General features: G+C 38.7%; 1 protein-coding gene across 7 annotated transcripts; it reads left to right on the top strand.

Moving 5' to 3' along the window:
- Positions 1–1,361: 1,361 nt before the first annotated feature.
- SDG40 (SET domain group 40) lies at positions 1,362–11,173 on the top strand. 7 transcript variants are annotated; one of them, XM_088717588.1, is made up of 7 exons: positions 1,362–1,563; positions 1,652–1,799; positions 7,601–7,732; positions 7,831–7,971; positions 8,075–8,305; positions 8,827–8,911; positions 10,059–11,173. In XM_088717588.1, the coding sequence occupies exons 1-7, from the start codon at positions 1,406–1,408 to the stop codon at positions 10,679–10,681; spliced, it is 1,518 nt and encodes a 505-aa protein (XP_088573714.1). In that variant the 5' UTR covers positions 1,362–1,405; the 3' UTR covers positions 10,682–11,173. The 7 variants fall into 7 exon arrangements, with proteins under 7 accessions (XP_088573714.1, XP_088573716.1, XP_088573713.1 ...); XM_088717590.1 differs by having other exon boundaries at positions 10,016–11,173; XM_088717587.1 differs by having other exon boundaries at positions 8,045–8,305.
- Positions 11,174–11,521: the final 348 nt, after the last annotated feature.

The following is an 11,521-nucleotide window of genomic DNA, read 5'->3' as shown; positions in this document are numbered from 1 at the left end:
AGGTTCTCTAGGTTATATCAATATTTTTTAATAATGGAATCTACTAGGCCTTGAAAGGTATAGATTTTAGAATGGTAAGCAGTTTGGCTAACCCTTTCGAGAATAGGTAAATCATACGGTGCTAGGCATGGATAATTTGAGCCATATCCTCATAGTATGCCCTTAAATATGTGAGAGAGCATCCAATTCCATTATACTTCTTAAAATTCATCTTTTTGAATTTTAGTGAAATGCAGTATTAGAGAAGAGGTACATGGTGCATCGAGTACTAAAAAATGTGCATCAATTTATATTTACATGGAATATAATTTGCATCTCATGAAAACTTGCGCGTGTTATCTTGCCATTCTCACTTGCGCCTTTATAGTAGAACAATCAATCATTTATTCATCGAGCATATGAGTATTAAAATTCCAATATTCCCAATGGACAACATTGAATTAGAGTAAACTTGACACATGATAGAGCAATTTTATATTCATTAATGTCCAAAATACTTGTATTTATACAAGAGGCTTCAAACTTCACCAAGCCTTGTTTGCGCTTATTAGAATCGGCATGAAACTGAAGATGTAAGCTTGCAATACATCTCCATCATCCACATTCCTATCAAGAAAGAAATAAGAATATTATAAATTTAAATCAGGTGTGGAAATTCGGTGAGTTAGGCTTCGTACCCATCCCGAGTAGGGGTGGCAATACTTAATCGTTTAGTCTATTTAACTTGTTTCAACCCAAGATTGGCTGTACTAGTATTGGGATCTATATAGCTTGCTTGGTGTTTAGTACAATACAGCATCGTGTTGTATTGTTTCGGGCCATATCGGCAAAGCTAGAGCTAAATAGAGAGGGGGAGAGAGAGGGGAGAGAGAGAGGAGGAGAAAGAGGTTGCTGCTGCCGAAAGTTAGACATATTACTAATGCAAATATAACCAACAACAACAACAAAAAAAAAAAGTAGATTGTTCACATAGCCAATGTTCCTATTTACAATGTGATTGGACAAACAAATGACAAGGAATGCACATGTTTGTAGTCTCCTATTCCAAGGATGCTCACTCAGCATAATGTAATAGATGCACATATGTTCCTAACAAGGAATTCACACCTGAGTAGCAAACAATGCACAATTTTGATGCTGTAGGTATAATAACAAATAATTTAAGAAATCCGGTTATAAATCCTCACTTTATTAGTTCATTAACTCATTAATGTAGTCAGAAACCATATAATAGAAAGATAAAGTATAGCAAACAATTGCCCATTAAGATTTCTGAGCTAATAAGAACAATTTCCGTATTGCACGTGCAATTCACGTGCAGAATATCCGATGGAAGAGTGAGAACGGGCTGAAACAAACTTGGGCATCCATCTGGCTCTTCCAATTTTAGCCTGCGCTACGAAAGATGGATGGAGAGGAGGAAGGGAAGGGGATGGCGGCTCTTCTAAGATGGGCGGCGGAGATGGGCATCTCGGACTCCCCCACTTCCACGAGTCCTCCTCGATCCCACTCCTCTTGTTTGGGCCATTCCCTCTTCGTCTCCGACTTCCCCGATGCCGGCGGGTAAGCATTCCGTTCCGATCCTTCTTTCTTTCTTCTCCTCTTCTCCTCGTTCCCTTTCGGATGGCTTCATTCTTCTACTCTTCTTCAGGAGGGGATTGTCCGCTGCCCGTGATCTGAGGAAAGGAGACCTGATCCTTAGAGTTCCGAGAGCCGCGCTGTTGACGAGCGAAAGTGTATTGAAAGACGAAAGGCTTGCGTCCTGTGTCCGAAGCCACCCTCGTCTCTCCTCCACTCAGGTGGGTTTCTTCCCTTTTTTTGCTTCTTTGCTGCTTGTTCCTATTGTCTTGTTTCCTCTCTCTCTCTCTCTCTCTCTCCACCTGATTTTTTCTTGCAAGTTTCTCTTCCTTGTTCCTTGTTTGCTAAATTATGTTGCGTTTGTTGGATTATAACAGTCATTTTGCATTTCTCTTCATATTTATTTTTGATTTGTTATTTTTGGGGCTCCCTCTCTCGCTCGCTCTCTCTCTCTCTCTCTCTGGTTTTTGATGCAATGGCTCCACCCAATTTATTGAAGTAATAAATTCAAAGTAGTGTGGGCGGGACTCAGACCCAGGTCGGTGGTACCCGACTTCCAATTACTTCACCAACTGAACCAGTTGGCACCCTCCTGATCTTTTGGTGCTGCCTGGGTGCTGGTCGTAAAGCATTGAGTATGCCTACTTTTATGCTTAAACTTTTGTGGATAAGCTGGATTATAGATAGACTTTATTAGCTAGGAAGCTGGACATGCAACTTGGGAAATATTTGTAGTTTGTAAAAACTTGGGAAGAAATCTGGAAGTATGACAAGGAAGAGAAAGAAGCAGATACATTGATGCAAGTTAGAAGAGAACGAGGGTCATCAGGATGAAGAATATTTACGTATAACATTTACAATGCTAAGAACTAATACCATTTGAAATTTCTTAGTTAGTGGAGATTAAACAAGAGAAATCTACGAGTAGGGATATATGAAGTTATTGAGGTTGTAAATGAATATCGACTTAAAGGTATAGGACATCATTGCATGCACCAATCCATTGAGGGCGAAAGTCTTGGAGTTCGTTCCTTGGTTCTGGTTACTGCTGAAACAGTATGGGAGAATACGAGAACGATTTTTATTTTCCTCTGTGTGTGTGTGGATTTGAAAGTGTTTTGGGGATGCGAGCAACAGAGTTAAAAATCCTGTCATCTTGATGTTTATTATATAATGACTGATAGTAGGTGAGGGATATAATTGACTGTATAAGAGTATGGATTGCATCATACATCGAAAATGATCGCATTAGAAGGGTGGATTTTGAAGTTGACACCAAATTTACTGTCCTTTAAAAGTTGGCTGCTCCATCAGTCCATCAAAAAGCTCAGCCAATAGCATTATACAGTCAGCTGAGTTATGAACAAGCCGATTCATACGATGGACATGTTTCCAGACGATCTGATCTGGTTCAACTTGACTCATATTGGCTGGCACATAGTCAAACAAGGGAAATGGAATTCTTTTTTACCCTTTCTATTTATCCCCTTCTACTGACATGATACAAATCCATAACACTGTTGTGACAACTAGTTTACCCTTTCTATTTATCCCCTTCTACTGACATGAACAAATCCATAACACTGTTGTGACAACTAGTTATAACAGAAAATATATGATATCTAGGTCAAAATTTAGCAAGCTAGCTTCTCTAACTACAAAAAATTCAGCAAAAATGACATAGATTAACAGGAAATTAATTTAATCGTTGTCATCTAGCATTGTATGGTCAGAGTACAACCAGCAGTAGCCCTGTTCCTCCAACAAATGTTAAAAGAGAGAACTTGAATAATTAAATGATAATGAAATGATCATGTAAACACAAAAAGAAATAGAGCTGTAGATACTCACCATTTTCATGTGTACAAGTGAAGATCTCACAAGTAAATAAACATGGATCTATACAACAACATGAAACCGTGAAGATTTCAACCAAGGTTTTAAATCTCGTGGGACCCGGGGGGGTTTCCCAATTTCTTTATGGAATTGGATGCCCTGCATCTTGCCCCGTTCTGGTGGCTGTCCTGGTCAAGGATCATGGTGCTTGCTTGGGACGTCCTTTTTCATATTTTTGATTTTTTTCTTAATTTATTTGAGAAGTTTTACAAAGTCAAGTGTTGCCCTTCTTAATCTATCCTCAATGATGCGTAGATATGATGTTGCTTTCTTCTGACCCACTGCTCCTACAATCTCTTCCTTGCAAGCAGACACCTTGGCATATGCATGACCCATCTGAGGGAACTTCTCACTGTCGACTACCCTTAGCACTACATGTGAAAGCTTCACTACTTTAGCCAGCTTAAAGCATCTGTTCCAAAAATCATTTCTCAATATAATACCCTCAATATATTGCCCCTCATTGCTCCTTTCAAATCTAGAAGTCCTTCATTCATCACAATTAATATAGCCCTTGAACTAGGCTGATTAATCAAGGAGGCTCTTCAATGCTATGTAGTTAGCAGCAATTCTTGTCAACCTTGGCCAAAGTGTCTCCCTTTGTACATGTTTCCTCATTAGAGCAAGCACCCAGGTATGATTGTAGATGTATTTGGCTATTGATTGCCTACTTTCTACTACTGACTTTACATAGGCAATTGCCTAATATCCTTCATCTTCAAGTCCATACAATGTGTTGCACAAGGGTTCAGTATAGGTCCTGCATCTCGAGCATCAGATCCTCTCCCATGTTCTCGTAGTTTGTGCCATTGTCAGTGACCACTTGGACAAAGTATTCAACAATCTCATCAGTGTCGTCCCTAAGCAAGCATACAATATAATCAGACATCCTTGGTTCCATTATTTCTTGTTCAGTGCCTAAGAATCTAATGCTAAAGCATGGAAGTGTGACCCGGCTAATTAAAATAAATAAAAGAAGGAAAATGGTATCAAAGTGGAGATTGGAGAGTCATAGAGCCAAAGGCCCTTTGGTCCCCTCCTTCCTGTGGATCAAAGTTGAGACTTGAAGGGTAGAACCTGGTTCCTACCATCAGGGAACCAACCATTTGAGAGCTCGACATATGAGTGAGAAGGCCTCTAACCCCGAGCCTAGTTCCCCTTAAACTCTGACTCTATTTCTCTGTTTTGCTGAATCTGACACCTTGTCAATTGTAGAGGAAGGAGTTGTTGTCACCTTTTGATTTGTGGGGAGGAGTGGAGGCGATGGAAATCGAGTGGCTGACATCCAAGAGGCCTATGAGCAACACTGGTGTCATCCTTCACAGGACTAAGGCGAGATGGCCGATCGGTATGTCCCAGCCTAGGGCAGGCAGGATGGTTGGATGAATTGTGTTCCTAGTTTTCATATTCTTGGTTTACGTTGAAACATATATGTTGGTGAAATATAGGGATTCAACACAAAATCCCAAATTTCCGTGATTTTGATGTTGGAATAATGCTTTAGGGTGTGAGTCTGGAGTTCAAATTCTATCATGCTCACCAATAACAAAATTACCACATGTTCTTTCAATCGAACACTAAATAGTCCTTGAAATTTTCAAAAAATTTAAAAAAGGAAGGGTTGGAAGGGAGAGACTTACCAAGTTAGAAGACTTTTCTAGCTCAAAATCTACAATTCTTGCTTTAGTTCATTTAAATTGTCCTTGAATGGATTTCGTGGAGAAATGGTGAAGAAAGCTTCCAAAGGAATAAAATCCCTATCCTATGTTTTATCAAGTGGTTTACTCTTGGTTCGGCATGGTTCGGTACACCCCCCTACCATTCTATGTTGGGCCCATATCAACATAGCATAGAGGACAGGGAGAGGGAGAAAGGGAGAGAGGAAAAGAGAGAGAAAGAGGGGGGGAGAGGGATAGGGAAGAAGGGAGGGAGAGAGATAGTGAAGGCCAATGGAGCGCGGCCCGACATGACAAAGAGGGGATAGGAGAGGAAGAATGTGAGAGAGGGAGGGGGAGGGAGAAGGAGATAGATGGAGGCCGCTGGAGGCTAGCGGAGGGTCGTCGGAGGCCTGCGGAGGGTTGGAGAGTGGCACAAGTTTTTTTACTTTGAAAATATAAAGTGAAGTTGGGAAGGGGGTTGCCAACCGCACTTAAAATTTTTAAAATAAAAAGGGGCTCCTACAAATCTCTGCTTTGAACAAAACAGGGGTCCAAAGGGCGGAGGCCCTACCCTGCCCCTCTGCGCCACTCCGCGGCCCTCCAGTGGCCCGCCGGCAGCTTCTCTCTCTCCTTTGCTCTCCCTCTCTCTCTCTCTCTCTCTCTCTCTCTTTCCTTCTTCCTCTTCTCCTCCTTCACCGGTTTCTCGTTTCGAATGCCGGAACTATCCGGTCCACTGCTGGTATGGCTCGCTACACCCCATACCGGGCGGTTCAGGATGGTTCCACATTTCTTGGTCCTTTCAATATCATAAAATTATACATTTTTGGGGATGCATTATTGACTACCTATTTTTAACAACCTATCTCTCGATTTGAGTAATCTCTGATATCTTCCATTACAACAAAGATTAGTAAGCTAGTGATATCATGCTGGTTATTCTCCCTCATTGTTCTTTTCAGCTGATCTTCATGGATCTCATTTTCAAATATGAACTTGAGTCTTATTAGTCCTAAACCTCCTATTCTGCAGGCAAATCTAATTATGTTGTTTTCTGCCACTTTTGGATATTTCTGTCATTTATCTATTAAACTAGTTTCCATACAGACTCTTCCAGTGGTAAAAATTCTGGAAAAATGGGAAGAGAACAACTAATACATCTTGTACTTCCTCAGACATTGAAGTTTACTTCAACAATCTGCTAGCTTTGGTCAATTTTTCCATCTGGAGTTTTCCTTTTCAATTTTCCCACAATCCCATCATAAATTTTGACTACCTAACTTGAAGGGCTTAACTTTAAAATCATACAAATGCGAGCGCCTGATCTGAGGAAATTCCGATCCACATTTGTCTGTTCAGAAGCTCGTCACTAAAATATCCTTAAAATGGTTCTTGTTTTTAAGATGTCAACATAAACTTGAGAATAGCTATTTGTGTAATCACTGCATATAATTAGGATGCCATGTACATGAAATATTTGAGCAACAAGATATCTTTGCATTCCACCTTAAGCCTGAATTTCAAGTATTATTTGTTAATAATGATACAACTCTAGATATCTTTGCATTCCACCTTAAGCCCGGTTCCATTCCACTTATTTTTGGACTCTACCCGTTTTTTCTTCCCCTTTCACTTCACTCTTCAGGGCATGTGCTGCATAAGTGCTAAGTACTAGTATGGAATTAATTTGGACAGAAATACTCGCTTATCTAGAAAGACCTTGAAGGAACAGGGAAGAAATTTGGTTGAAGGCTGTGATATAGCTAGGTCCTTTAAAAGATTGATGACAATCTTGAGAAACACTGGCTCACACTCATCATTTGATTCATTAATCAATTTGATCCTTCATTTATATGCGGCTTTGACTAGACACTGCTTATAAGAGAGTTTCCTTAAGTGGGATGTGTCTCATAAAGAAAAGAAAGAAACCAAAGAAAAATATGTCACAAAGTTATAACTAAATGAAATGGTTTGCTAAAATTGTTTTGCTGAAGGAAGGTGGGTTTATATTTCCAATTAATCTGTTTGTCTTTACTTCTAACAAGTCACTTGCTGCTATATTTTCAGAATGTGGTTGTGTGTCTTTGTTTGACTTCCTGCAGCAATTGTCAAAATGAAGGACATGATCATATCAGGTGAAACTGGGACAAACACATGGATGCACATGCACACCTGCATACACACTAGAATCTGGCACTTGGAATGCACGCGTTCGAAGATGGAGACACTGGCTGTGTCAATGTACACCGTTTAACTTAGAGGCATCCATGCAATGTCAAGAATGCCTCTGATACAATATCACATTTTTATGTGTTATAGACCTCATAAAAGTCAACCATATTTTCTAGGAAACTAGCGATTGTTTTGCTAACTTCCCAGGGGCCCTCTTATCCGTCATCTTGTCTTTTATTCTTCTATTTTTTTTTACAACTCTGTTCTGGAATAAAATTAGTTATGAATATTTTGTACAGATTCTGACCGTATGTTTATTGGCTGAAGTGGGAAAAGGAAGGGGTTCTCAATGGTATCCATATCTGGTGCAGTTGCCTCGTAGTTACAATACACTGGCAAACTTCACAAACTTTGAAATTCAAACTTTGCAAGTAAGTTCCAGCAAAACCTTGTTTTCACATAAAAGTTTGGGTCATTTATCTGCTTTTTGGTGCCATATAGTGTTCAAAATTATTTATCTGATTCTCAGGTTGAAGATGCTGTCTGGGTTTCAGAGAGGGCTGTTCACAGGGCAAAATCGGACTGGAAAGAATCCATCAGTCTTATGCAGGAAATGGACCTTAAGCCTCAACTTTTGACTTTTAGATCATGGCTTTGGGCTTTGTCAACTGTGAGTTAATGGTTACTTTAACGTAGTTCTACTTAGTTTTGTTCTGTATTTATTCTGGATTATTTTTATTTAGATCTTCACAGTGCACTCTTTCTTCTGGAAGATATCTTCCCGTACATTGCATATACCATGGGATAATGCTGGTTGCTTGTGCCCTGTTGGTGATTTGTTTAATTATGCTGCACCTGATGCGGAGTCTTCACCTGATGCTTCAGAGGAAAGATATGCTGAGCAGCCTGATTGTCACTCGCAAAGGCTAACAGATGGTGGATACGAGGAAGACACCACTTCATATTGCTTTTATGCAAGAAAAAGATACAAAGAAGAAGATCAGGTACCTCTGGATATATTTTGAATTGGATATGCTGACTCTTTTTTATTTTAATCTTAATTATATCATGCTGGAGAGCGAATTCTAAACCTGCTTAGCACACTGTTGGTGTCTGATTGCTTTTTTATTTTTAAATTTCAAAGTGACAAAATACTTCCTCTGACAACAAATGAACTTGCTCAATAAATCAAGTTGTGAAATTATAAAATTTAAGATCAACATTTGGCAGCAAATGCTGAATGCTGCTAGACTTGGGATCATTCAGTTCATGTGCAGTTGCCTTGCCACACCGTTAGCTTTTCATGGGCTGTTTGCTTAGCAGTGCCCATAGGATAAAGCCCTCCAAAACCTTATACAAAGACCATAAAATATAATTTTCATCTCACCCTCCAAAAATTCTACACTGTTAGCATGCTGCATAAGTCCATAGGAAGTTACTGATGCTGAAGCCAAAAAGCTTGTATTTCAGCAGTTATCTTGAGAATATCTAGAATTATAACCATAAATATCAAATCCTGTCACAGCAATATCTTGAAGATATCTTTACGAGCAGGAAATTTAAGCACTGTCCTACGGTAGATGATGGGCCAAGCTGTTGCAAACCACAAGGTGATTGCAAAGTTATTATACTGTATCATTGATTAATATTACATTTATTTAAGAATCTTAATCTCTTGATCTTATGTATCTACAATTCAGCAATTTTGATGAAAAAGGTAAAATATATCGACGATATCAAAAAAAAAAAAATCAAATTAAGGTACTAACAATTTTTGGGTTAAAATAACCGACTTTTGGTCATACAAACTGAATAAAAGTTTGTGCGTCAAAAGTCTAGGATTCAGTTGCAATTGTGATAATTACATGCAAAGCTACAAGAGTTCACCTTTCAATATAATTTTGATTTGTTTGTCAAACATGTCTAATGATAGAATGATATTCTTCAACTTTACGTATAATTATTTAGATAATCTGAACTCAAAGCTTGCTGATAGGATTGTCATTCAACTCTCTCTTCTCTTCCCTCTCTATTTCCCCATCCTCGCACACTAGTTTGTTTGCACTTGCATATGCACATGGAATCATAAAAGTAATAATAAGTTAAACACAAAAAAATTTCTTCATCTCTTATAGATTAGACTAATACAATGTACATTCAAGAGTACTATTAAGGGTGACCTCCACTATATGCATTACCTCATTTAAAAGTTATGGAAGTCAAATATAGATGCAAGATTTTGAGACATTAACCTACAAAGGAAAGGATGATACTGTTATGAATTATGCCTTGATCAATAATACATACTAGTGCAATTTAACACTAGTTTCCACCAAGTTAATCCTTAATCTTATTCCAATTCTAGAACCACTTATCGAACTTTTCTGTTTTTCATTGTAATCCATCTTTTAAACATGTCATCTCTTGGTCATCTTTAGTTCAACCATAAAATCAAGTACAAATGCTTAATTTATGGGACTAGAAAACAACAATCTTTTAAAATATATATTTTCCTTATTGCTTGAAACATTTTGGTTAAAGAAGTCTTAATTGACATCTATTATACATTTCTTTGAGGAATTTCTAGAAGCATTAGAAGGAAACAATGTTAGTTAAATAAGTATGGTTCTGTTGGACCATGCCAATCTCTTTGGTTTGAAGTATTGTGATAGCCAGCTAATTCTAAGTTTTGACAAGTCTGTTGTTTTTGACAGGTTCTTTTAAGTTATGGGACATATACTAATCTAGATCTTCTAGAGCATTATGGTTTTCTTCTAGGTGACAATCCAAATGATAAGGCCTTCATCCAGTTGGGCACAGACATATGCACATCCAGCAATTGGCCAGTAGATTCTTTGTACATTCAACCAAATGGAAGACCCTCTTTTGCCTTGCTTTGTGCTTTACGCCTATGTGCAACACCAGTGAACCATCGAAGAGCAGTTGGGTGTCAAGTTTATGCGGGTTCTTTGCTCTCTGTTGAAAATGAGTTATTGGTCATGAAATGGTTGGCAAAACGCTGCCATGATATTTTGGAAAAATTACCGACTACAGCTGAGGATGATGGCTTATTGTTGATTGTTATAGAGAAAATGCTATATAATCCCTCTTGTCTAAAGTATGTGGATTTGCAATGTTGCAAAGAAGAGATAAAAAGCTTCCTTGAAGTGCATGGCCTTGGAATGGAAGGCATTGGGGTCTCCCAGTTGCCTATGAAGGCTAGGAAGTCACTAGAGAGGTGGAAATTGGCAGTTCGGTGGAGATTCGGCTATAAGAAAATGCTCATCAGTTGTATATCTTATTGCACTAATACAATTGAAAGACTTTCTTCTCAGCAATATTGTACAAAGAGGAACAATCAGACCGGCATGCCGGGTTGATAATCTGAGTTTTTAATGGGCATCAACTATGCCTCATGTTGCAGTCAAACATGCAGTATCGGAGTTGGTGGTTCTGGTATGTAAATCCACTCCAACGGACAAACCAGCTTCCCAAACAGCATTTTTTTCACATGGATTAGATTTTTGAAGATGCAACTAAATTTTTATCCTGGCATTTGAAGGATAGTAGTGTCAACTTCGGATATTTTTATGATGCTCTGGGAAACCTGCATCTTGATCAGCACTAACCCCCGCTAAACATCCGACATCTTAATGTGAAGAAAACTGCGCTTTGATCTCCTGGCCTTCATGGTACCACATGATGCAGCACCTGCAGTTTTGATCCAAATTTCACTTCTAAACCGTTCAATTAAGCATCTGTGATGGATATTGCTGATGTATTTTAATGGACTTTGTATCAGTTGTAATAATGGATATCCTTTTCTAGCAATTTTTAATTGTTAAGATCTGCTCTCTTGGAGATTGGCACAAGTTTCTGTTTTTGTTGAAACAGGCTGCCCTTTGATCTAGTGCTTTTAGTTGTGTCAAAAGAGAAGCGACATCATGCAGGCCTTCTTATTCCTTGTTTGATTTGACTCGAGCACTTGCTCTTCTAAGCCTGATTGCAGGACTACATCTACGAGGGAGCGTCTGTTCAGCAATGGCTCTACTTGTTTCCAACAATTATGACAATAGTGCATCAAATGCAATATGATAACAGTGATGAATCAGTACGTGGTGTAACCGTGTTTTAACCCAAAGTGCATGGTTTGAATCAATATTAGAGTTTGGGTTCAATCTTGCAGCTGACTCAGCAATTTATTTTTACTTCAGGTCAAG

This window comes from Phoenix dactylifera, chromosome 3 (assembly GCF_051530095.1).
Source record: "Phoenix dactylifera cultivar Ajwa chromosome 3, Ajwa_hap1_PhDact_Kaust_v1.1, whole genome shotgun sequence".
Classification (NCBI taxonomy): Eukaryota; Viridiplantae; Streptophyta; class Magnoliopsida; order Arecales; family Arecaceae; genus Phoenix; species Phoenix dactylifera.
This window is presented reverse-complemented; position numbering and strand designations above follow the sequence as displayed.